Consider the following 27,020-nt stretch of genomic DNA (forward strand, 5'->3'; position numbering starts at 1 on the left):
GCCCGCCCCCCCGAGCTGGCCGGGCCCTTGCTCCCGCCGGGCCCCGGCGCACAGCGCGGCGGCCGGTCGGGGCCGCGTCTGCTGTCCTCTGCTGCGCGCTGAAGACGGGGTTTTTCCCTGGGGAGTAATTTTCAGAGTACTGAGCCACTGCAGCTCTTATAGCTAGGTATTATGTTTGCAGTTAGTAAACAACTTTGCTAATCAGGTCTTCAAAGTGCCCTGGCTCTGGACCTAAATGATAATTCAAAGTAATATTTATCAAAAATTCACAAATCTTACTCTAGCCAGAAATACATCTTAAATAGATGCCCTTTAAAAACTGTATCCTGGGTAATAATAAACTTACACAATTCACCATTCTTTTTATATTAATTCATATTAATCACAGCATGAGGGTTTGTTATAGTTCTGAGTTATACTAAAACTCTGAAAATGTTGTAAGGATTTAGCATTTTAGAACATTGAAATGCAATTGGGAAGAGAATCACAATTTCCAGCTAGGACTCTCTGTGCCAAATGTATGTTAATCAAAACATTCACAGTTTAAAATATGTTAACAAATCTGCCAGTAGAATTTTCAGCAAAATATTGGCTGTAAATTTGAAAACAAATTCAGGATACCTTTGTATTTTCTATTTGAAAATACAGAAGCAGGAAATTCTGTTGTAAAGTTGCAAATATATCTTCTTTGGACATATTAGACAAATAACATTTAATATCAAGCTATTCTAGTGAGTCTTCTAATTTAAAAAACTACCTTTCCTATAGTGTTCTCCTTCATACAGGTTAAAATTATATCTCTAGAAATTTCTATTCAGGTCCCATATAAAGTAATGGGAGTAATAGTTTAGAAGATATAAAATGGAAACTGGTGTTGTTGGAGTAATATTGGTATTACTCACTTGGTTTGCACACACACAACTGAGCAGAGCTTGGCTGAAGGCACATGGGAGCATAAGAAGTAGGAGAAGGAGGAACAGATCTGTTACCACCAAAGTAATCCCACTGCATGTAGTTACTGCAAATAAGTGTTCATACAAACATTCAGTGGCCTATCACAAAAAACTCTGTTTCTAGTACTACCACTTCTGCTAGCACAGAAGGTTTGAAACAGAACTGAACTCCCCACAAAACCCTGTTGGCTACTTTTGTGACTGTCTCCTCCTTCTATCCCTTTTAATTTCAGCAAACAGCATACGTGCTCAAAATACAGGAGACCCAAAAACCTTTGTCGGTCACCTTCAAATCCATATTCCCTGTCTTCCAGGAAATAAATTCATAATAATTAATGAAAATTTAAACAAAGTATTTGGTGAGTGTGCAAAAAGCCCTGCCCCCCCAATACCTCTCCCTAAACTCCAAATATTATTACTTCAACACTGTCTATTACAGGAATTTTTAAAAATGCTTTATTTCTTTCTCACTTTTTTTTCTGACTAGAATTTGTCAATGATGGATGTCTAATTTTCAGGAAGACCCAAGAAAAAAAACAGTCATGCTATTTTACTCCACTGGATTTTTCCTATTACATAAACACATAGCTTAGCAGAGCATAAGATCTGAGCTCAATCCTGTTTAGTGTACATAAATGGGCTTCTTAAAACTTCCCTTCATTTCAATAGGATAAGAAGCTTTGCAAACTATTTGATATTTTCACTCTAAGACCATGTCACCTCTATACGTAGAAATCAAAATGCAGAAGTCTTCCCAAATGTAGAAATTGAAAAGCACAGGTCTTCACAAAGCTCAGAAGTCCGTACTCCCACTGGAGCCAATGGAGCTCTGCACTGTACTACCTGCAGCCCTGAACCTTTAATTTGAAAGTTGTCATGTTAGGCTGTTGTTTCCATTGAGAATCAAATCACAAATCCTTAAAATTAGATCAATTATTACAGAGCAAAAAAGATAACATTACTATGCTTCATCTATTTATTTATTCAAGTATATTTATTTATTCAACAGCCAGGCCACAAATTGCATAATTATTTAACTACTAGGCAAAGACTCAGCATGTCTCCATGAAAAGGATTTTATGTTAACAGCCTGGTTACAGAGTTATTTACTCTTCTGTGGCATTCATCTTCATCAGTTCCCTAGAAATGCATGCAGAAAAGGAGGTCCTTAATTCAGAGATGTGGATTCTGTTCTGGGAGCAGAAATGAGGCATTGAAAGGGAAGATTAAATCCCCTGGGTGTCTAGTCTTAAGTGACCTGAGTTCCGTATGGGGGTTAACCTGTCTACCAACAGACTGAGGAAGGCTGTCCACCTGCTCTGTTTGCTTAGACCAGAAGTACTGAGGATTCACAAGACACTGCAGGAAGAGTAGATCTCAGTTTTACCAGCAGAGCTGAAAAATATATAGGCATTACTCTTTTGCATACAAGAGGAGTGCTTTTCATGTGACTCACCAATGACTACTGAGAACAACCAAAAAGCTATGATTAGCCTTAGCTGAAATCCTGCAGTGTCTTCTTTGCATTAGCAAGTGATGCCTTCCACCCAGAAGCTGAGTGGCTGCTTGAACAGAGAAACAAAGGGAGGAAATCCCTAGAGTTGATGTTGCAAAATGTGGGAAGGCTTATTTAGATGTAAAAGTAGAAGAGCATGTGGATCAGAAGAGTTCTCTTCTCTCTTGCACCAAAAACCTCAGCTGAATAAAGAAACTCAATAGAAACAAAATTATGGCCAGGTTTCTGAGCATAATAGTCACGATTAAATTGGTAGCAGAGGTTGAGGATAGACAGCTAAGCAGCTTGAAGAAGCTTCCTATCCTATTCAAATGGAGAAATCTGTCTGTGTAAATTGAGCAGAATTTAGCTTGCTCGTGTCATCTACTTTTTTAGCTTGAGTGTCCCTTGGAATAAGATTATGTGACTGTTCTCCTTGTACTGTCTTAAAATTAGATGTGACTCATGATGAAGTAATCTAATCAGAAAAAAATATGAGCAAAAGTAATCAACAATGAAAAATGAATAGGAAATACAGTACAGGCATTACATATATTTTTGCATCAAGGTAAATTATGATGAATGTCTTTGGTGAGCAGAATCCAGCACTCAAAAGCTTGTGACTCAGCACTTCTGCTATATGCCAGCATCTAAATCCTGAATCAGTCAAAGAAATAGCTTAGTTCACTAGCTCACCAGAATAGTGCCAATTAGAAATGAGGGCTCAGTCTGTATGAGAAACAGTATGGCCCAGTGGAGGCGGAAATAAGCATGCTGGATTCCTTCCCATGTCTACCACTGATGTGTTCTGTGAGTTTAACTCACTTATGTCTCTGTTTCTTCTCTCTAAAACAGAGATGCCACATAAAGGAACGGATCAGAAGAATGTTATCACTAGCACTGTCAAGATATATACATAAGCACATCAGAATCCACCTCCTGACTTCTTCCCTTTAGACTTGGAATCTTAAAAACAATATATGCAAGTCATCAGTTACTGATTTTACCTTTCCATTCCCCAGTATGGTTTCCTCTCATTCACAGAAATCTCTATGTTAAAAAAATGGGAAGCAAACAGATTGACTCCATGATACAGACCAGTTGTCTATTTTATATCAGTTATAGTAACAATAGGATTAAGAGCAATAGCTATGATTTTTAGAAGCATGTTTTGAATGCTTAGGTGTTACTAAAATTTAGAGCAGTTGTGTGCTCAAAATCACCTGGTAGATTTGTTGTAAAGAGACTATTGTACTCCAACTACTGTTAACAAGAATTCCATCCTAGCTGGAACGAAGACAAAATCTCAGTTAACTGATGAACTGACCATTCAAACTCATTAACCACAGCCATGCACAATCCTAAGGGATTTTCTACCAAATACATTCAGTTATATATTTCAAGGAAGGAGGCAGATTTTTAAAATAGTTTTCCAAAAGCTGCTGTTAATAACATGGATTAAAATGAGTCATAGAAAATTAAGAGACATCTAATATAGAACAGAAGTGCTTAAGGCCTGAGTATTTCATTGGGTAAAAGCCACAGCCCACAAGTGATTTTGAAAACTAAATTGTGATGAATTTTGTTGTTGCTGTTGTTCTTCATCTGAAAATGAAATTTACTCTAATCAGCTTGCTTTAATAGCAGGTGACAAGAGCCAATTATCAGTTTTAAGCCATCAGAGGAATTAAGAAATGAATCAAATTTAATTCATGTTTGTTTCCTTTGGAAAAATAGTGACACTGTAGTTCAGGTGACAACTAGTAATCCTGAAATAGCAAAAAGGAGTGATTTTTTAGAGAAATTTAGTTTGTGTATTTGGCTAATTCAACTCTTCCCCTTTATCCCTTCATAATGATTCTCATTTATAAGGATAACGACTGTCCCAAAGAATTAAAGTGTACACAGTAATGGCTAAATTTTTCCATTTCTTTAGGGAAAATTATAAACCTTCTTTCTCTTTCCAGATATACAACCTTAAGTAGTTTGGCCACAGAAAAGATAGCTGAATAGTTTTAATGGTCCCCTCTGAGGACACAAAAATATTTGTAATATATATCCTCTCCAGTTTGCAAGTTGTCATGAAATCAAATTTCACTCATAAAAAAGGCCTAGCAGCTGTATTGAAAATCTTGACAGAATCAAAGCCTTAGAAAGTTGTGGAGTTGAGACCCTAATGCAGGAAGATCAATATCTCTTTCAGGTGTAAGGAACTTGAGGAAAATCTGGCACAAATGTAGTCATTTAATTTACAAACCATTTAATTTACAAACCATATTCTCTTTGGATGGAGAACAGTGTATATTTCCTCCCTAAGAGTTTGTTAAGAGATTGAGCATTCAGTCAAAGATCCCATAAACATTAGTAGAAACGTCACCATCAAGTGGATATTAAGGGAATTAAAAAATCTGGCCTTTCACAGTCTGGTAGAAGGGTTTTGAGTGGAGTGGAACCAACAGAAACGAGGAGGAACAATTCAGCCATGACCAGTGGTTGGTTCAGAGGCTCCATTGCTTGGGATCTTCTTTTGCCATAGATTTTGCCAGCTTATTCTTGCTCTGGAGATGGGTGCTGAAAAGCATCAGTTTTGCGACCTGCTATGGGTAATCATCTACACAACTTTTCTTCAGCTCAGGAAGGATTTTTTTTTCCTTATTGGTAAGGAGCAATTTTCTCCTTTGCCAGAGAACATGGAATAGATGCGGGTTGTGTTTCCTCATGTTCTGTTCAGCAGGGAGAGATCCCTATCCTCCCCTTGTGAGAGCTGTTGTAGGATCCCAGCTATAGGATTAACTATGATAGAAAGGGGAAAGACTAGGGGCAGCCATACATGGGAAATAAGGAAATAATGGAAAATAATGACCTGTACTTAATGATTTATTTCTGGGTAACGCTCTAGTTAATAGGGAAGGAGGGAAGAGTGGGCCTTGCAGAGACCCGACCCGTCCCGCACAGCGCGCACAGCCTGGACTCTCTCAGCTGCAGGCAGCAGGGGCTGCTCTTGGGCTCCCATTCCTCGACAGCTCTTCTGCAGCACAGACTCACGCCCAGCTGCCTGTGCCATTCTGCACTGCAGTAAATAGCTCATGTATAGGATCACAGGACCAAAATGATCCTGTCACCAGTGCCCAGCACCTTCACAATCCACACTTCTGCTTCTGCTTAAAAATAAAGGCTCTTCAGGCATAGGGTTTACTTCTGATGATGGTAAAAAATCACCCTTTAATAGCTGTCAGATACTTTGACCTAACCAAAGAAAATTAGGTAAATTGGGATAAAGCATTTTAACAGCAATTTGTTTTTGTCACCAAAACCAAGAATGTCACGTTATTTAGTTCCATAACTATTTACTGGTGGATCCAAAATGTTTTGAACAAAGTTTCTCTAAAGAAAAAAAAAGTGACCAAAGTCAGAGGCTATGTCAAATGTAGAGAACACATAATTAACTCATAATTATACAAAAAATGCTAATGATCTAATGAAGCATCTGCTTAAGAGAAAGTACCCAATTCAAAAATCAGTTTTAAGTAAAAAATAGGTCTAAGGATATCAAACCTAGCATAAAATAGAGTATCCCTCTGGATGTCAGGGCTGGTTATCCTCTCCTAAGAGCAACCCTTAATAATAGACCCAATGGACTGTGGTTGACAGCATATTCTCATACATCTCACACTAATATTTTCATGTCTCTGTGAAAATTGCATTAAGGGCTAGTATGCGCTAACACTAATGGGAACTGTTACATTGGTTTCAGTCAGAGGTTGTTCAGGCCTTTACTTCTCAAAGAATTATTCATAGTCAGAAAAGGTTTTGAAAAAAAAATTTTTTTAAAGAAAAAAGTGGCATGGAGCTATATCTAACATACATAGTGATTTCTCTGTTTAATCCAGGTCTAGAGTGTTACTCTGTATTTGTTATACTTGTGTGTTTTCTTTTAAACAGATTCATTAAGCACCTGAAATGGATTATGACCAGGTTACTGGATCAAGTCATGGAAAGAAATTATACTCTGAAATGTAGACATGAAAAGAAGGACAAGGGGACAACAGGAAGAGTTGTCATCAGACCTTGTCAATTGTGACTTTTTCCCCATGATCATTGCGTCTGAGTGTGCACTAACTGCAGTGATTCATGTACGCTACTGGGCTTCCATAGGTACTTCTGGGTTGGACTGAAAAAAAGCTGTGTTCTCTTATAACAGAAATTCAAGACTTTACTTAGATTTGATAAACTTTTGACTAAATACCATGTCACCCAAATGGACACACTCTACATACTGCTTAAACAAGTTTTACAGTCGCACACTGAAAACTCTACCAGCCAGTAGTTCAAAATCAGTGCTCTCTCAGGGGAATATATCCAGAATTGGCTGCAAGGGAGGTTTTGTTCAGGACAGAATTATAGCAAGAACTGTGCTAGTAAGACATTTTGTTTATATTGTGAGTTTTGAAATAGATCAGAGAGTGAATTTTATATAAGTCAGGTGGATTCATTACCTAACACAAGATACTTTACAGATTGTTTAAGCTCATGTTCCTATGTACAGATGTGAAAGCAATACAATAAAGACTGACCTTTTCCATGAAAAACTAAACAGTCATTTGTTGGGGCTGTTCCTTTTCCATTTGAACAGAAAAGGATTTAAATATGCTTTCCAGGAAATTCCAATTTTCTTACAGGTACCTGCAAATAGTTCCACACAGACTGTTGAGAAGGCCAGCTTATAGGAAATCCTTCTCCATGAATAACTACTTTGAAAATCAGACCTGGACTGAAACACCAGCAACTGCACACTGTGGAAAAAAGAAAAAAAGTTACTGAGGGCAGATATTGTACTGGTTTTGTCTTGTTTTCCTTATTTTTTTAGAAAAGGCTAATTTTTGTAATTTTGCAGTTCCTAAGCCAACTTGATGCATCAAGAACATTTCAGATAAAACAGAATTGAACACATTTCTCCTGAATTCTCTCCATACCTTATGTCTGTCTTCTGCAGTCCGTGTCTCTACCATCTGCTCCCAGCTCAGGCTTTCGGCTCCAGATAGATGGTGTCACGAGTCCCTTTAACCTCTTCTTGACAACCAGTATAAGGGAACAAGGGGGTGACAGTCTACATCCCCTTGAAACAATGAGATGAAACATGCTTACCAAAGTCTGCTTTTTTTTCCAAGTACTCTTAGTGTGTTGTTGCTTTGATAGCATTTTTGAACTCATAGTGCAATAGAAATTTGCTCTCAGTCCTCAATATTGTATGTCCCCAACACAATTTTCAGCTGCTCCTGCAAGAGGTGAAGTACTATCCCTGAGCTACTTAGCATTTCTCCATGATATGTTCTGTCAAATGCAGCTGAGAGGCCCTTAAATCCTTAAAAAACTGACAAATACTGTGTTATAGACAGTCACTGACCTGTGATTCAGGGAGGTAAGTCACTTAGGACACAATGTTCTAACATGGAAGAACAGATTTAGGGAGCTAAATCCCCATTTAGGCACATATATAAAGAATAACCAAGTTTTAGGGAGTTGTTTAGCTCATGTTCATGTGCCCATTTGGTATTAACACAAGAAATACTGAATTTTGCTCCTAAAGGTGGCATGTCTGCTGCCTATATAATTAAACTCCTTACTGTTCACAGAGACAGCTTACACTAATTATTCAGGGTCACATGTATGCCATTCTAAGAACATGGTTCAAACTATCATTATAGGTATAGGATCTGCTAGTTTGTGATTATTTCCCACAGTGGGTTTAATGTTTTGCCCATGCCACATGATGCACAGATCAAGCAATACAAATCCCACCAAATAAATCACTTAGGAGACTCTGAATCTTAGATCGATTTCTGGTATCTCAGAACAGCTCAGCTTCATACATTTTGAGGACAGGGAAAATATTTAAATTAAAAATATACCTGACTATCACCATAACACAGGCCTTAGCATTTTATCACATCTTCATATCGAAGAAAAAGAGCATGGGCTTAGGGAGAGAAGGATTTACATTTTTCTCATCCAAAAAGTCAGGAGTTTTTAGAACACATATTTGATTACAGCAGGGTTTTTTGGGGGGGGAGTAGGAGTGAATTCAGTCTTCTACAGACAAGGCATTCATTTGAAGAAAGCATTCTGGATGAGCTTTGAGCCACAAGAATATCCAGACATTGGATCTTGATTAATCTGAAAACTTGTAGCTGAAATGATAAAAAGCAACTTTTGCCCTGAAGCTGGCAGCTTCAGTCAGCACTTTTATATCTTCTAACTCTGGACTTACGACCTGTCAGTTGGCATTGCAAGATCTCACTGCCTGTTAAGAAAGCATTTTCTCTGTTTCCAGACCATGGAACTGATGAGTGCCAGCAGGACCCAGTTGTCTCCCTCTCACACAGTGCTTTCTGTTAACTTAGAATATGGAAGCCCTTCGCATGCCATTACATTTGAAGCCAACGGTGCCTTCATAGTGTTTGAAACAGAAAAATCAAAATAATTTTCAACAAGTACTGCAAGTTACTGTAAAAAGGAATATTTTAATTAATACATTTTGAAAGACGTATAAAAATACCAAAAACACTGCATCACAATTTACAATCTGTACATTATCTGTATAAACATACCTCTCCTACTACCTCATTGAAAGAGAACAGTACTTCACCCAACACCATTTTATGCAGACCAGACAGAGTCCTGCCTAGTATTTAGCATATTCTCAAATTTAGCTACAGTGAGAAGTAACTGCAGAATATTTCTGTAAAGCAGCATTGCTCTGGCTAGGCTTTGAAAAGCCATGCAGATAGTGAAGAAAACGGTCATTTTCTAGTTGCATGAGCCTAGTGTTTTTCACCTTGCTCCCTTGTACTATTACCTCCACTCACTAGGTCTCACAGAAACAAACAATCCAAAATTCACATTTTGTTCCCTTCCTTCTTTAATTTGTCCACCCCCCATCCATTCTGTCAAGATTCTGCAGGCACTAAAATTTCAGCAGAGAAATACAATTTGCTAGAAAGAACATAAACATTGTGTTTTAAAACTTTACACTGGTAACTGTTTTTAAACCAAGTAACAGAGTATTCAAGAGGTTAGTGGGAAGATTTCAGTTTGCATAGGACCTTGGTCAGGATTCTGTCAATTCTTCCTGGCAGAAGAGATTTCAAGGGGGTTGTTGAGCTAACCCTGAGCTAGCAGTTTGACATACAGAGATCTCCCTTCCCAATTTTTGAGACATATAGAATATTCCTAGGTATTTCCAACCAATCTTGTTTTCCTGTCTTCAGCCTATAACTGGACAGGGAACCAGAATGCTGGTCCTGACAACTGTCTCTATATGATTATGAATTCTCTCCATGTTCACGGAGCTGAACTGAACAAAAAAAACAACAACAAAGAAAACCTCAAAACAAAAAAGAGAGATAACTATTTTGCTATTAGAGTCAGCGGGACTAGTATTTGGCCCACAGAACGCCAAGGCCAGCAGAACAGACACATGCTATCACTCTGAAATATGCTATTGTCTATAATTGCCTAATTATTCCTAACTCTCTAAAACCACACAAAGTAGTGATTTCACTTTCAAGTATAAAATAGATGCTTGTACATTTATGTTACCCTCTGCAAGTGAGAGACTAAATCCCAATCCAGGTATATGAATAAGAAGACAAATTTGTCTCAGAAGTCAAACTTACAGTTTTCAGCTCTTCAAAGTTTTATGCACAAATATTTTAGTTGACATGTATCTTGTGACCTAGAATCTCATTTCTTAGTAACTTACACCCATATATAAATAAGTGCCTTTTTTTCACTCCTTAAAATAAAAAACACTTTTAAAGATCTCATTTTAGACAAGCTAAAAAGCTTTGAAGATTGTCACTTGGAGGATTTTTGTGCAATGAACTGAAACTCTTCAGAATATTTGGATTTCTGTGATATCGTCAGAAAAATCCTTAATAGTTTTCCATTTTTAATTCATTTCTTCTCTTTAACTCTTTCTTTTTCCCATTCTTTTTGAAGGAACCAATAACAAGACACTTATTTGAAAGAAAATATCCTTCTATCCCTTAAGACAGCATTGGTGATAAACATGAAGAAAAGAGCCACTTCTAGATTCTCATGGATAATCTTACCGCATCAGGCTGTGTTCTAGATTGATCATTCTTATCATGCTCCTGACCCTAATGCTTCAAATCAATCCAGATTTATGGGTGAAAACCATTGAGCTTTGGTAGTCCAAAATCATCAAACCAAATTCAATTACAGTTACCACTGGCACTGGCACCATGAAACAATCAGATTTTATCTATTACCACTTCAGATGTGGCAGGTCCAGCAGCTTGCAATCTTACACTTTGGTGAATCAAGGAAGCAGTTTTATACTACCAATATCCTGGTGGCTCCTGTTCACATTTAATGGTGATAGCAATATCCAGATGTTCTTTTCATCTTTGAAACCTGATGTTACATCATCACTTCAATGGAAACACAATAGAGTCTTTGAATAGCATGTTAAATGACCGTTTACACATTTGAACTCTATCATTCATCCACTTCAAGAATCACCCAGGAGCTCAAATGTGACTTTTTTCATTTTGCCACTGTCATGAAAATCAGCGCTTTTTTTCCTGACTCATAAAACAGCAAAGAAGATAGGGAGATACAGAGGAGACCTTCCGCTCTCCTTTATGTTACCTGTGAAATGATGAAAATAGAATATTAGATGTATGCTCAACAGCTTAATACTCATTAACATCACCAAAATCATATATATATGATGTGATTTGAAAACACAACACAGTGACTGGTAGATGCTGAATGCTTCAGTTTTGGGAGACAAGATACAGACTTCCTGCTGCTACAAATCCTCAGTGAAGATGAATGTCTGCCTGTTTCCTCACATACTCAGATACTGCATGAATGGGTAACCCAAATCAGAGAAATGTGCTGCAAACATGAGAGGATAGCAGCAGAGGGAGATACCAGGAAGACCAAGAGGTTGTTTATGGAGATCTGTGTTAAATGCATCTTCTGCTCGGTGTGAAAGCTGACCAATGACCAAGAGTAACCAACTCTCACAGAGCTCAGCTTGCTACCACTGACAGCCATTGCTCTGTAGCCAGTGATTTTAGGACTGGAAAACCGACAGGCAGCAAGGTTATCTGGGAGATGACCTACATGTTCAGAAGATTCTTATTCCCTGCTATCCTTGAGTGACAGACACTGGAAGTTGTAGCAAGCCTTGCTTGTATGAGGTTTCCCAGCAGTGTTCATATCCCTGACATCTTCTCTGCCAAGTACGGTTATTCAACAAGACAAAGAGGTAATTCTTTGTTGTACTGCAGGCTATTAAGGATCACCACAGTTAAGGATCACTACAATGTTTCACTACTGCTGTATTTGGCTAGTCTGTGGAGGCTGGTATGGCACCTGTCTTCCACAGTCTGTACCCTAATCAGTGCCATATAAATAGCCAAGTCTATACCTGGTGATCAGTGCATTGAGAGCAAGAGTCATGCAAACCATTTGCTTGTTCCATGGCTTAGGGAGCCACAGCCAGCCACAGCCATTGCCAGGACCATTCAAATCACGGCTCAAGCAGCTGGTGCTGGCTCTGCAATGTGTTTTTGGCCATCTGAAAGCAAGCTGGAGAGCCTCTTGTGTTTGGGTTATTCTGCCCTCTGCCTATTTACTGGTATCACTTCACTGGTGCATTCTGGGTAATTTTTCAAGAGCAAGGGAGAGCACATGGCAAAAAACTGGGAGTAAAAATACTAGATGAAACCATAACGTCCTGTGCTTGCTGCAGCTCCTTCAGCCCCTAAATGTCAGGGCAGTCAAATCCTGGTGATCATCAGCAAACTGTTCTTTGGTCACGGTGCAATTATTTCTAGGTCCTTGAGACAGAGCAAGAAGTAAATGTGGCAGCAAGTAAGCAAACTGCACAAAACAGAGTGAGAACAAGGACTGTAGGAAACAATGGTTTGCTTTGGGTCCACTATAGGCTCAGCGTCATGGTGAGACTAGCAGCTGTTGAGGATTTGTATTAACAAAGGAAAAATGAAAGGACTTACTAAAAATCAGCACAAAACTTAATCCCTGAGGCGTACAGAACTCATCTATTAAACATGACAAGAACACAGAGGTATTTAGTTTTGCGCAACATAAAACAGGAGGTTAGCAAGCTAGCTGCCAGTGACTGGGCCGAACTAGCAGAAGTCCTAGGAGGAGTTTGCTCTTCCCCATGCAGCACCCTTGCAGTCTGCTAGTGCTATTGCCAAGGAGATGGGGCACACAAGGTGAATGGGATGGGGAAAAGGGGAATTGATGTGATATTGACGTGTGCCACTCTGGGGCAGCATCTCTTTATTAGCCACCTATGCCTTGATGCTGTTACTGTGCCTGGTAAAACCAGTTAGAATCAGCAACTTATGGAGAACCAGCAGAGAAGCAGGATAACCTCTCAGGGGTATTGGGTGATACTATCTCACTATTTCAAGTGAAAGTGAAGTTTCACATACTAAGCTCATTAAGCAGGGTTTGATGCATGATCAGTAATTGATGGAGAGAGAGAAGGGAGGACCTGGATGGAGACTATACTTCGGGCATGACATTGCCATCAGAATGGGCATACATTCCCACATATGGGCATGACATTCCCATTGGATTCTGTGTCTCTGGGTGAAAGCAAATGCTGCTGCACAACTCTGGTGAGATAAACCAGGTTTAGCAGAAGTAGAGAAAGCGTGTCTGGAAATGGAGGTCCAGGACAAAATGTTTAATCCTAAAGTGGAACAAAATCAGGGAAGATCTATGACATGGTGCAGAAGATAACACTTGTGGGAAAAGCTCTTCCGAGTGCATTCAGAAAGATGAAACCACAAAGGGGAGAAAAACAACAATTCAGAACTCACTGCAGAAGAGTTCACCACCATGCACCATTCTTTCTAACCTCTAATGTCAATAGTCTGCCTATTCCACAGATTAGGACTCTCAAAGGAGCTCCTGGATTTTAAAGGCATCCTAACTCCTATGATCCTATGTCTCATACCCCCTGAGGTCTGGTGATCCTCCTTGAAATCTTCTTTGGAAGAAGCCTGTTGTCCTCCAACTAAAAAGGAGCTTTAAACACTATGTCTGCATCTGAATTGATAATGCAGTCAAGTTCATCACAGATCAAACAGAATATCCTCCATAGCTGCCATCAATGTTCTTAAACTTTTCTGTAGGCCTACTGTAAAGCCTTAGCCTTAGCCTTGGCCCAGCACTGCTCCAGATCACTGTTCCAGATCCCTTTAACGTTCATGCTGGGGCAGTTGCAAGGATATGGCTAGATGAAGAGTATCACACTATACACTGCCAATAAGGCTTTTTGCACAGAATTTTTCTTCCCTAACCTCAGCTGTTCCAACTTGGATAACGGCAGACTGTACCAGAGGGGCCAGCAGTGTCTAGCACAGTCAGCTCTGGCTTCACAGAGATGTGACTCTGGCATTCAAGGTCCTGGATGCTGAGACAGAATTGCAGAAGAGTGATGCAAGATGGTGTCAGTTAAACATCCATGTGAAAAAGAAAATATGTGCACCTACATCTGCTTGTAAAGGAGAGCAGCATGATATAGGCCTCTGGAGACAGTGACCTCTAAGCATAAGAAAGCATGAAATAAGCAAAAAGGAGCAAAAGAAGCAAAACCAGGAACAAAGTCAGCAACATTAAGATGGTTCCTGAAAATTGTAGTCCAAATTTATCCTACATCATTTTTTCCCATCATGGATCTGCAGAACTTTTGATGCATCAATAGGTGCTATCAAAACAAATTTTAATGTCTCAGGGAGCCAGGGTTTAAGTTACCTTTATAGGATCAACTGAATCTACAAACTAATTCTAGAATCCAACTGATGAAGGTGTTCAAGAACTCCATAGGGAATGGTAGGATTCCACATCCTGTAAGAACAAATTCATAAAGGAAAAAGATTTTAAGCATAACTTGTTTCATAGTTTTTTTGTAAAAGCTGCCTTTCCCTTTTGAATATAGTCTATAAAAGTATTTAAACTATGGAACAAATTAAGATGTATTTTCTTTTAAAATAAAGAAGCCCCTCTGGTGAGTCTGGTTATAGGACACACTACAGTCCTGTCTCCCTAAGTATTCTTTAGCTTCCTGTCAAACTCCCTGACTCTGAATATACACCGGCAGCTTCAGTCTCTTCAGCCTCTAGTGATGGCTGTGCATGGTTTATCCTTCAAACGCAAGTCCTGCAGCCCAGAGTGGGTCAGGTACACTAGGAGGGTATGATGGGATGAACACTGGGAAGCTCAGTGCAAACTATGCTTAAAGCCGGATAAGCGTGCTTCCCTGGGGCAGTGGGGAATTAATGCAGCTGAGACCAGAGATGACATTTGTAATATTTCTGTGACTACTTTTGTATTTTGGTGATTTCCTTTTTGTGCCTCTTATAAACACGACAAATGCAGAACACAACTTTAGCATGAATTCTAACCTAATTTACAGACCTAAGACACAACAAACAAAATATCAAGGGACTCACAGCAAATTCTTGATATGGGGACATTTTCTTAGGCTGTCAGTCAGCTGTTGGGCTCCAACGTCAGTTATTTTATTATACTGAACACTGAGGAGAAAAAAAACCAACAACATATTTGTTAATTTAGATCACATCACCTAGCGGTACAATCAAACATTTCACTCAGTATCAGGAATATCACAGAGGTTTATCTAGGGATGGTGGAAGAAAGAAAAAGAAAAAATCAGAATAGATCCCTGCCTCCAAAAACCCAAAGCTCCAGTGTCTGCACAGTATCTATGGTGAACTGCTCCTTAAACCTCTCTAACCACTGACTCTATCTGGACTCCAACATAAGCACATTTTCTCTGCACATGAGGCTGGGAATGACACGCATTTCCAGTGCGGAGAGGCAGCAACAAGACAAGTCTTCAACATTCCCTAGAACCAAAACAGCCTTCTCAAAAATTCTCTGCTGCTGTAGTCCAGAATAGCAGTCCAGAATAACAGAACTGTTTGTATCCAGTGTAGGGGCACAAAATAGTATTTTCAGGCAAATACACATCAGGCATCATCTCTTAATCTTTCCACAACCTTTACGTCTTAATCAACATCAGCCTCTTCTAAGCCCAACATAATCACAAATCAGAACTTTTCTTCCTCAAATTCTGTCTCCTCTACTTTCCCTGAAAACAGATCTGAATTTTCAGTTTGTAAGCAATTTTGCTCGCCTAGATCATCTCAGAAGATTTCATACTTACTCTAACACCCTCAAAGATGCCATTGCAGGAAGAATTTTTGCAAGATTTTCTGCTCCAAAATCACAAATGCTATTATTGTACAAGCTGCAAAAAACAAAACCAGTATAGTCACAATTGAATAATGGAAAATGTAAACTAGTTTTACATCTTGGTACATCTTAACTTCCAATTTATGCTTATCTATTTGGAGTTAATCTTTAAAACACAAATTTCATATTTTTTATATCAAGTAAGGCACAGAACCACCTCCCTTCTTCAGCTTACACAGCTACAGCAAAAATATGTCAAGATTCTTAATGAATGAGAACATCCTTGTCTACATTAAATCAAATTAAAAATCTGCAAGAAGATAAAGCACAAAGATTTGAGGAAGGGCATTCAGAATAGGATTTCCATGTGAGCAAGTTATTCCATAACTGTACACTACAGTTTCTAACATTTCTCTCTAAGATTCTTCATTCAGCCCTATGCCAGACATTTTAATGGAGTGGGATGGACCACTGGTCCTGTACCAGCAAACACACACCACCACATTGCTGCCATCGCACTGTACTCAGCAAGCAGTAGGTCTCTTGCAGCACTCTTGCAGTAGATCATGACCCTGGGTAGGCATTTGTATAGGGCATTATTGATCCGTGGGTATTCTAAATAGGATTTAAATGTCAGTATAGTCCTTGCTATATTCCTGAGATATGCTTCTGTATGTCTACACTGGGTTAAACATTTATCTCCTCCCTAAAGACAGATGTCTGGAAATGACTGGAGTGCAAATGAGAGAAAGAGAAGTCAAACATGCAAGCCTTCCTTATGGGACATGCCTTGCCACTTGCAGTGGGACTGGACTTTGTGCAAGAATGAAATCCAAAGCTTGCCTTTCGCAAAATTTTTTTCGTATTTGTTCCATGTTCAGTAATTTTTGACAGAAGTAGTGAGGTTTGTTGTACAAAACAATTGAACAGGATACAACCACTTACCTAAGGGTCTTCAGTGAAGACAAGAAAGGAAGAGCTTTAGCTAGTTTCTCTGCACCCACATCTGTTATCTTATTCTGTGATAAGCTATAGTAAATAAGATGGTTTTGTTAGTTGAGCACATTTATTCTAATTTATTATAATGTGGGGAAAATTCATTTTAGGTGTTGTCCTGAACAGCAAATATGATGCTGCAATATAGTATGATAAAGCCATCTTTGAGCTACCATTAACTCAAGACCTTTCTCCAATCTAGAATCCAAGATTAGCCTGAATTTCAAGAGACTTTCAAAGAGACTTACTCTTGCTAAATTTGGAGCATTTCTGAAAAATTTAGAGCAGTAACTTGTACCTGCCAGTGAAAAAAAGAAAAGAAAAGAAAAAAACCCCAGAAAATCTCCCCTTTAATAGACCCCAACATCTAAACTGACACAAGCCTAAAGCATTCTGTGTACTAAGGCAGACACTAAGCATTTACATTCAGAAGCCTACTGACTGCACGGGACTGCAAAACTGGATGGTTATCTAGGGCAGCAGGCTGCTAGGGACAGAAGAAGGGGATGGGGGGACAATAGAAAACAGCCTATTCCTACTGAGAAATTCTGGAAAATTCAGCTCACTGCTGCTACTGTACAGGGTGGTCTAGGCTGTGTGCGGCTGTGATTGGGGCGGGATGCCTGTCACTCTCCCACTCCCTCAGTACTATCAGAAGGAGCAACATGAGCTCTCCTGGAACCTCCATTGCCACTTCACTACCTTCCTTCCATCTTCTCCTGTGCTTCGTTCTTCCCTTTCCCAAGGGCTTGCTGCCTTGGCCTGGCCCTTGTCCTTTTTGCCTGCATTGCTTGAAGTTTTGAGGCAGCTCTCCCTAAAACAGATCCTGAAGTATTTAAAATATTTGATATACAATTTGGTTTTTTTAAGTAATTCGCACAGGCTGTTTAGGTCAAATGTAGGAAAAAAGATGAATTACTACCCTTGAAGGGAAATGAGGAATTGCTAATACACAATCCCTAATGCTATAGGATTAACCCATTTCTCTGATGAATGTGCAGGCTAAATATGCCCATAGTCTAAGTAGTCTACCATGCCCATGGGTTCATTGTGCCCGTAACTGTTAAGGCACAATCTCTTAGGCTCTAGGATTAATCTATTTCTTTTCAAAATTTTCTAGAACTGTTAACCTTGTAACTTACTTTAATGTTTCCAGTGATGTCAGCTTCGGAAAGACCTCAGATAGACTCTTTGCTCCTTCATCTCCTATGTTATTTTCACTCAGAGCTTCAAGGCTGCATGACCACAGAGAGGGAATTATTTCCCTATCAATATAAATTTTTGTTTTATTCACCTCAGAGACCACTCTGTATATCTTGAGAAGCTTCCTCCCCACAGTGGCCTCGATCAGCAAGAAACATCTCACAAATTCCAGCTTCTCTAATAAGCAGCTTTCTGCTTCCTGAATTTACAGCCTAAGAATTTTTTTCACTAGTTGAATGGCTTGACCCATTTTCTTTGATATGCAAATGGTAGGTAACACTTACTGCCATACTTCACTATATGCTGACAGTTATTAAAATACTTATGAAATAGCTGTGTTTCAGCTATACTGAAATAAGATTTCCTGTGTACACAGGAACAAAACAGACAAAATCCAGCACATGCTGTAAATCCCTGCTTAAATTGTTCCTTCCCAAGATAGTATTAGAAGTGAAGTTTTTTCATTCAGGTATCCTGATGGAAAGAGTTTTAAGCTGTCTCAAATAAATGCTAGATGCCTTTCTAATATCACAGACAACACCGGGATTCATCAGGCTGTTTCCAGTTTTAGAGTTCTACTGTTTTTCCAAAATATCGTAAATAGGCTACTGTTCAGGTACAATACACATAAATGCCAATGGGCTGAGCCAGTAAACTGAATGCCCTCTCAAAACTCAGTAATCTTCCCAGAAATATGATGGCAGAATACTGACTTTCGTTGCTGTGATTCTTTCTAGAGTAAAGCAGCTTAAAATTCAGAGATAGCTGGTTTGACATGGATGTGAGAGAATAAACAATAACTGGAGTTCTTGAAACTGTATTTCTAATATTCCTCCTGGTAAAGGAAGGAACAAAGACAAGGCAAAGATATGCGGGCAAAATGAAACCAGACACTAGATGAGTGTGTATATATATATATACATATATATATATATATATATTTTTTTTTACAGAGCTCATATCTTTTATACGAAACAAACCTGCAAAACTCAAGTTCTTGCACGTGTTACCAGAAGTTCAAGATGCCTGTTGACCCTGGAGGGTGTATTACACAGCACAGGCACATGTACCCAAGTTAACCCCATCATTTAATACTGCTGCTTCAGGAGCTAGACTGTTCTCTCAGGGGACAGACTTAACAGGGAATCTCTCAGAGACCTTACCATGGAGAAGCCTGTGGCTCAGATGGGTTATGGAACTTGCATGAAGAAAAAGAAATAAGTAGGCAATGTCGGTCAGTGCCATTGCAGCCAGAGGGAGCACCAAGTGGGGCCAATGCATTAAACCTCTCCCACAAGTTCTAACAGAGGTGGAAGTGACTGAAGGGGTATCAAATGAAGGAAATATCTTAACTAGCATCAGCAACAGACCTGACAAGTCTTAACTATTAGTCTGTTGTTCTATTCACTGAATATTTTGTTCAGTTTGTTCACCAAAACAAGTAGTCCTCTTGCAAATAAAACTTTTCTCGGATATATGAACTCCCCTATCATCAAGGGCTGCTGAGGAGCAACATTAGCATGGTTAATCTTTAGAATTACTCACTCTAAATGCTGAAGTGATGGAAATGCTGCAAGAATTCCCACAAATTTTAGGAATCCCTGAAGGCCACACACCTGACCCAGCCTAGAAGAAAATAAAGATAGACACACAGCCGTTGTTTCATGCTCAGAAACAGCGAAAGTTATAAATCTGTTATGCTCTTGCCCTACAGCCCCCAGTGGAAGCTAGTTTACACTCTTGAGTAAGCAACCATTCCCTGCCCCACCAGACTGGTGGGTGACAACTTCTGCTTTAAAGCCTCCAGAAGAGGACCCCACAAGGCTAAGGTCAAACAGGGCAGAACCGTTTGCACTGAGAAAGCGGTACATGCATTTGCCACATTTTTGTTTCTTTTTGCAAGACTACTCTCATTTGTTTTAGATTCCTATATTTCTGGTCTTTTTCTATTTTTTCACATTTCTCACTAAGTATTATAATCTTGATAGTCTCAGATAGGAAAGTGAAGCATTTCTGGGGAAAGACTATTTCACAAGTAATTGGATCATGATCCCAGTATTTTACATCCTGTGGGACAAGATCTGCATCTGGTGATAATGAGCTAAATTTCAGTAAAATCAAACAACATTGATAGAACGATGTTGATATGTATCACTGTGGGAGCTAGAAATGACATTTTCAAGTTCTGACCATAAATTAATAATTCCAGTTCAGACTGGCAAAACATAAATGAATGGGTTTTGCTTATTGTTTCTGCTTTAACTAGACTTCAATAGACTACCTTTATGTGAGTACAATGATTGTAGCCAATATACACAACTTTTCTCAGTCTTAAATGTAAACATATATCAACAGAGAGGCATAACACTTACGCAAATTCTAGTTTTCTGAGGTTTTTGATGGCAGGAATTTCATAGCTGTTCCAACCAGATACATCTTGCACACTAAATAAATCACAATAGAACAAAGATATAAGAAATATTTTAGAAGCCAAAACAGTACTTTATAAAAAATGTATTAGTAAACTTTTACAAGAAATAAACCACTGCTGCATTAACTAGGACATTTCTAGGAAACTAGAAAACTTCAGAACAACTTCTGCTCCAATTTTTCTTCATTGGATTGATTCCAATCCAATAATTGCCTTTCATGGGCAGTTGTCAGCCCTTTCTTCAATACAACTGAAAAATACATTCTTCTAAAACAAGTATTTTCCATCAAACAAGAAACTTATTTTGTGTGTATTTGAATCAAAATAATCTGTGTTAAAATGGATGTCACCATTTTGATTTCAAAAAAAAATACAAAATACTTTATTCATGCATGTTTTTATTGTAACCAATCCCCTAGCCACATCATCAGCAAGGATGAAACACAGGGCTTGTGGACCACGTAACATAAGCCTTTATCCTCTGAGCTAAAGGACTGACTGGGGTCATTTATGGCCAATGCAAAAAAAGCTTGTATTTATGGCCTAGGTGCTATAGGGGAAAAATCAGTTAGCACAGGTTATGTAACTGAAAGCAATTGGAAGATAACATACTCAGAGATTCAAAAGAAATGTGAGGAAAAAATGCGCGCTGACTTCTTTAATGGCAGTTTTGAGAAATATTCTGCACAGGACTATCAATCCTCCTCCCTGCCATGACAATCACTCTACCTCAGAGTAGTAGAATGCATGAGATGACACAAGAACTTGCATTGCCTCAGTTTACTTCTCTTAGACAGAGGACTCCATTCCCCAGGACTGTCACTGAACCCCCATTTTCTTAATTCACTAATATATTATGAGGGCTTTCGATCACAGATGAGCCTACCAACTGATCATCTTCTTCTGCACCTCTACAAGGTCAGAAAGGTCACTGATGTCCTTCATCGTCTTTGCCTTAAAGGGATCAAGAATAAATTTCTCTGTTGACATTCTCAGCAGTTCATACTCTTTTGTCTGTTCTAAAGACTTCCAGAGCCTGATTATATCTCTGAGGGAAGCCCTGTAAAGTGACAAAACATATGAAATCAACAGATATGACTGCTGCTGTTGCATGAAAACGTCTTCTACATACAGTCCTATGACTGATGCTACTATCTACAAAGAATGACCAACCTGAATGATGCCACATTCTTTAGGCCAACCAAGTCTTTTAGCCCTTGCATGTCAATGCTGCTGTTTTGCAAATCCAACGAAAACTCTTTTCTTGACCTTTTTAAAATAGAGTACAGCACGTGGACATCAGGTGGTGTAAGAACAACACCCAGAAAAGACAGCTCTGGCTTGAGTCTTAGGGCCACGTGTTCCAAAAGATAGTTGTTTTGTGTTTCATAAATACAATGAAAAAGCTCCAGTAACCTCTCTGGACAGAGGTCATTTATCTGCAGCCTTTTAATATATTTTAAGAGTGTTTTCTGCTTTTTGGTTGATTGTTTTACATCCTTGTTCAAAAGGGAGCAGAAGTCGGGGTCATCCTGGAGGAACAACAATCCAGCCAAAAATCGAGGCACTAAGTCTAACCAGTTATAAGGTTTTTTCTTCTTGGATGGAAAAGACAGGTACTTTGTTAGGCTTTTATCCTTGATCTCTTCTGCTAACATAAGGTGAAGTGCACCCAAGAAATTCTGAATGGCAAAATTGGAGAATGTGCTCCTGAATTCTTCTTCTCCAGTATCTGAATGTTTGGGGAATGCAAATGGCAGGACAAATCCATATTTCAGAGCAAATTCTTTAACTTCCTTAGAAGGGAGAAGATCACTTCTCATGGCACTTTGGTGCTTTTCTCCTAGATACCAGGCTATACAGGCTAGCATAGCAAGATTCTGTTGATTTTGCATGGGCGAAACATCTCTTTGCATAGGTGTTAGCTTTTGCTGAACAAATTTCAGGAAGAGTGTAGTAAGAGTCGAAGGAAGGTCTTTGTCTCCCATTTCAAGTACTGTCTCGCAGAGAAAACAAACAAATCTACACATAACAGGGCTGTAACAATGACTGAACAGGTACTGACAATCTTTGATTAATTTCAGTGCCTTATCACAGTAGGATAATCCTTCAAAATATTTGGTTATGTATAATTCTCTCTGCTGAGGGGAGAATCCTACTATTTCAACAGTCTTATCCACTTTGGACACATATTGGCTCACCTTGTCTTTAGATCTTGCTGTAAGTAGTAAAGTACAACCGTTCAGTATCTTTTTTTGGATGAGGCCTGAAAGTAGCTCCTTTATACTGTACACCTCTTTGTCAGGCTTGCTGTCTGAGCAACGAGGAAAATTCTCATTATCATGCAGCCCTTCAAAGCCATCAAAAACCAGCAGGACTTTAGAGGGATTTTGTAGTATGTATTCAAAGACCTCATTGCTTCCCTCTTGAGGTTTTACAAAAAACTCAAGAAGCAGATCCTTCAAGCTGTATCGCTTCTCAGGCATGTTTATTTGTTTGCACTCAAACCAAAAGACAAATTCAAACAGAGAAAACTCTCCACCGGACCAGTCCTGGCAGATCTTCTGAACATGAATGCTTTTTCCCATTCCTGCTTTTCCTAGCACCACAATCACTTTAGTCTCTAATTCTTTACCTCCTGGGATTTGAAATATTTGGCTTCTTTCAAGGGCTGCCTTTTCCTTTGCTTGCAGATTACAAGTCACCAGCTCTTTTTCCATTACTTTTACACTATTCTTCCCACTCTTGGATTCAATTTGGCCTTGAACAAGAGTGCCATCAATAAACAGATGGTCAAGAGTTACTTCACGCTCCATGGCCACAAATTTGCACGTGTCTTGGAAATAATCCATAAGTGACGTACAAAAAGCTTCCACTGGCCCTAGAGAAACAAAGAGCACAAGCATATTGAAGAAACCAGTCCACAGTTTTCAGCATTGCTTCTGGGTGTTCATAATTGTAATACAGCCAAAATACATCAGTTCCCAGGAAGCATGTAGGTCTGGATTCATCCCATCCAACTCGAGGTACTTAAATTAAGAGTGCAGGCACAATAGACACCTTTACACCTAAGATCTGAATCACTTTGGAGGTTTCTATGTATCTGATATAAACAGCTAAGTACGTTACACTCCTCAGGTAGATAATAGAACGATGTCTAAAGGTGGACAAGTAAGACATCTTAACAACAGGAATTGCACTCAGGGCACTTGGAACAGCTTCACAAATTGTCATGAAGGACATTTTCTACAACAAGTAGCTTTTCTGTATAGAGAATAAACACAGCAAAATTAGCCATAAATAGTCAATTTTTAAGTTCAAGAGATCTAAACTCACTTGGTCTCTTGAAAGGTTCTTCAGAAGGAACTATAGGAACTTGCACTTCTTTGAACACTTGTAAACCTGGAGAAACACAACAATATACTTGAGGAAGATGGTCATTGCTTCAGCTTTACTAATTTTAACAATGTGTCTAATCCAAATGCTCAAGTTCATTGCAACACAAATCATATGCTGTCTAGAGAAAGAAATATTTGCCTATTTTACAAGAGAAAGATGAAAAAAGTTCACAAATAAAAGTACACTTTAGCTGACAGGGACTGTTGTAGTCAGCATGACTAGAAGATGACAGCTGTTCCAATAGCTGTGTGAAGAAGAAAACATATCATAAAAGAGTGACATCCATTGTTCTTTTCAAATGTCAGTGTGTTGCATAAATTCATGTTCACATGACAGACTTTTTTGTCACCAAAAGTAATAGCTTCCTTTTGTTATTCTGCACCTTGTAACTAGGTGTTAAGTATAAGAGTCACAAATAAGTGACATGTAAAACCTTGACTGTACTGGTAACAGAATTTATTCATTACTCTTCATTACAAAGTACTGTCATTGTCCAATTTTCTTTCTTTTTGTGTGTTTGTTTTCAGACTATCGCAGACCTTTGCACTCGGTCAGATGAGCAGTGTCTGCCATACACAAAGAAATGAGAATTTTTCCAGAGAACGTGTATTTTCTACAAACAGAGTATTAGTGAGAAAGTATCTTTTTTGACAAAACTTTTGGCAGGAAAGGCTTTGCAGGTCCAGGACAGAATTTAAATTGATAGAGATGTTATAAACCCAACATCACCAATAGTCTGGTGGTTACCCCACTCAGCAGAGATGTGGAAAACCAGGTTCATCTCCCCAGATCTGCACAATATACCATTTAAAAACATTTCCCCAAACCTAGGGGTACTTGCCTATTAATCCTCACTTTAAAATTTTGCTATTTTGGGTGGTGTTAGCCACCAGAGGGCAATAATACACTTGTACTAAACTGCAAGCAGCTGTAATCACCAGGGTACATAGTGATCAGGAACTAAACATTCCCTGCAGTCAAACTCCCTGGTCTAACAGCTCTCTGGGGGTTGGAAGAAAAGTACCTGTGGAAAGTCTGCTACCACAAGTGGGACTGTTATAGCCTGACCAAAACTCTGATTTCTTTATAAGCCCTTCTGTATATTAAGCTTCTGTATTGTTTAAAGTTACTGTATAGTTAAAGTTAGATAGGAAAGAGGTCATTTGGGTTTTGGGGCTTCCATGTGAGCTGACTGCAATCTAGCTCCTAGCTAAGCATGTTTAAGATGCTCAGGCCAAGCCAGTACCAGTACGGCTTCTCATTCAGACGATACTCAAACACGCTGGGTTTTTGTAATTGTTTTAACCAGGTAAGACTTGAGAAACTGGACTTTACAGCAAACACAGTGGACTGGTTGCTACGTCTACTGGAACTGTTGCTCTGCAATCCTACCTACCTCATATTTTGGACTAGACTAAGCAGCCAGTGATCAATACAGAGAAGGAAATGCCATTAATTTTTCTCTTCCTGAAGAATGTCAACATGAGTAAAGCCTGGAGGAGAGCATTGGCTTTGAGAACAAGCAATATGTTCCCTCTCCCATCCAAAGAACTCTACGTACAAAAAGTCATTTTACACTTACCACATAAACTAACTGGAAAACTTGAGGGGATCAATGTTTCAGTGGAAGAAGTCAGCACTGGAAATGAAACAAATAGATGACAGATTTCAGGGTACCGCAGCTACCCCAATGACTGTGGTGAGGGAATTTAGTACTTTGTTGACAGCATTGTTTTTCCAGTACTTTCTACCTATTTATGTGAATAAAAGATTATGGTTCTTACCTGGATATATTATAACATTTGATGTGCCATTTTCAATAAGAAAATTAATTATCTGCTGAGGAGGAGCTGCAAAATCTGTATTTTGTTGGCTCCCTTTCGCACTGACAGGCAGATACTCTGGAATCAAATGTGCTGAAGACCCTGGAACAGAGTGTAGAATAATTACTTTCCTGTTTTTTAAGCCTCCTGGCTTCTAAAAGTGGGCTACTTATCCTCTCCTGCAGCTTCTGGGCAAATCCGGAGAGTTTGCAAACCACAGTTCATGGAGTCATGTGATGGCCACAAAATCCATTAAACAAAACCTCTTAAAAGGCACAACAAATACAAAATACAAGTGATTACCCAGCTTTTCATGACTGCTGGTTGTTGATAGACTAAAGAAAGTCTATTAACGTAAGGCAAAGCACATAGGACAAAATCTAAATGCACAGAGCACAGATCCAGAAGAAAGAAAATGTACAAATACTGCATGTCTGAGTGAATTTTACCATTCTTTGACATCTTTCGCACACAATTGTGCATCACATGGCTTGTACAAGCAGCTAGCAAGCACCTCTGAACAGACTCACACCAGGAAATTTTTTGATGATGCAGTGCTTGCAACTCAATCAGCCGTAGCCCTGCATTTCTGCAGCGATGACAGAATTTCTTCTACTACTTTGTACTGTGTCTGCCTGCATCAGATACTTCAAGACTTCCAAATTATCCACTGCTTTTTGGTTCACTTTCAGCACAGATTTAACAGGCAAAGGTGTTGGATTGTCCTTGTCATTATCTTTTGCCAGTGTACTACGCACACCCTTTGCTACACAACATGATCCAGAGAAGGTGACTACACAGCCCACTACTCAGATTAGGACTCCCTTTTTGTGAACAAAATTCCACCACTGGTTTTGCTCTACTATTGTAAATACAGTAATACAGTAAATACTGTAAAACAGTAATACAGCAAATTTAGTTATCTAGCAGCTGTTTGCAAAGTACTGGATGAAAAAGAAATTGGAGCTAGAACAAATAAAGTTTATTAATAAAAATTTTGTGATATCTTCTTCTTAAGCCCAATTACTACAGTAATTATTTGGAATAGCAGATATTAATTAACTCTGCTCTCTTATTTATTAACCTGCATGCCACCAATTAAATGAAAGACACATTTTATTTCATTAAGGGTAAAGCACTTCTAATTTCCCTTGCATATTTTTCATTCTCTTAGGGTATCCCACCATTTTAAGTGCTGGATTGAAACAGATGTCCTACTTGTTCTCCCCACCACCATTCATGGTCAATGACTGACTGGACTCATAGAAGGGTTTCGTCCTATCCATGCAGGAACAATTAAGTCACTAATCAGTTCCTGTGGTCTAATACTTTACCAAGTGCTGCAAACCTTCATGCTTTTTGTGCCGCCCACATTGTACACTGCAGACTGGAATGAAAGCTCTTTAGGGTGAGGTGTTTTTACA

General features: G+C 38.9%; 2 protein-coding genes across 9 annotated transcripts in view; one reads left to right on the forward strand and one right to left on the reverse strand.

Moving 5' to 3' along the window:
- The window catches only part of DEXI (Dexi homolog), an 8,032-nt gene extending 826 nt beyond the window's left edge, over positions 1 to 7,206 (forward strand). The window contains exon 2 of the mRNA XM_026061892.1: positions 6,391 to 7,206. The gene's annotated coding sequence lies outside the window, so the exon portion shown is untranslated. The remainder of the gene's footprint in view (positions 1 to 6,390) is intronic.
- A 1,743-nt stretch (positions 7,207 to 8,949) lies between these two features.
- CIITA (class II major histocompatibility complex transactivator) overlaps positions 8,950 to 27,020 on the reverse strand; it is a 47,735-nt gene continuing 29,664 nt past the window's right edge. For all 8 annotated transcript variants that reach the window (XM_026061824.1, XM_026061826.1, XM_026061830.1 and 5 more), the window contains 13 exons: positions 25,558 to 25,698; positions 25,356 to 25,412; positions 23,711 to 23,776; positions 21,548 to 23,255; positions 21,261 to 21,434; positions 20,316 to 20,387; positions 19,489 to 19,569; positions 17,883 to 17,975; positions 16,690 to 16,773; positions 15,716 to 15,799; positions 14,979 to 15,062; positions 14,281 to 14,373; positions 8,950 to 11,124 (listed from right to left, as the gene is read on the reverse strand). In XM_026061824.1, coding sequence (XP_025917609.1) covers positions 14,301 to 14,373; positions 14,979 to 15,062; positions 15,716 to 15,799; positions 16,690 to 16,773; positions 17,883 to 17,975; positions 19,489 to 19,569; positions 20,316 to 20,387; positions 21,261 to 21,434; positions 21,548 to 23,255; positions 23,711 to 23,776; positions 25,356 to 25,412; positions 25,558 to 25,698 — 2,717 coding nt within the window. In that variant the 3' untranslated portion in view covers positions 8,950 to 11,124; positions 14,281 to 14,300. The remainder of the gene's footprint in view (positions 11,125 to 14,280; positions 14,374 to 14,978; positions 15,063 to 15,715; positions 15,800 to 16,689; positions 16,774 to 17,882; positions 17,976 to 19,488; positions 19,570 to 20,315; positions 20,388 to 21,260; positions 21,435 to 21,547; positions 23,256 to 23,710; positions 23,777 to 25,355; positions 25,413 to 25,557; positions 25,699 to 27,020) is intronic.

Source organism: Apteryx rowi, unplaced genomic scaffold, assembly GCF_003343035.1.
Source record: "Apteryx rowi isolate R43461 unplaced genomic scaffold, aptRow1 scaffold_186, whole genome shotgun sequence".
NCBI classification, from domain to species: domain Eukaryota; kingdom Metazoa; phylum Chordata; class Aves; order Apterygiformes; family Apterygidae; genus Apteryx; species Apteryx rowi.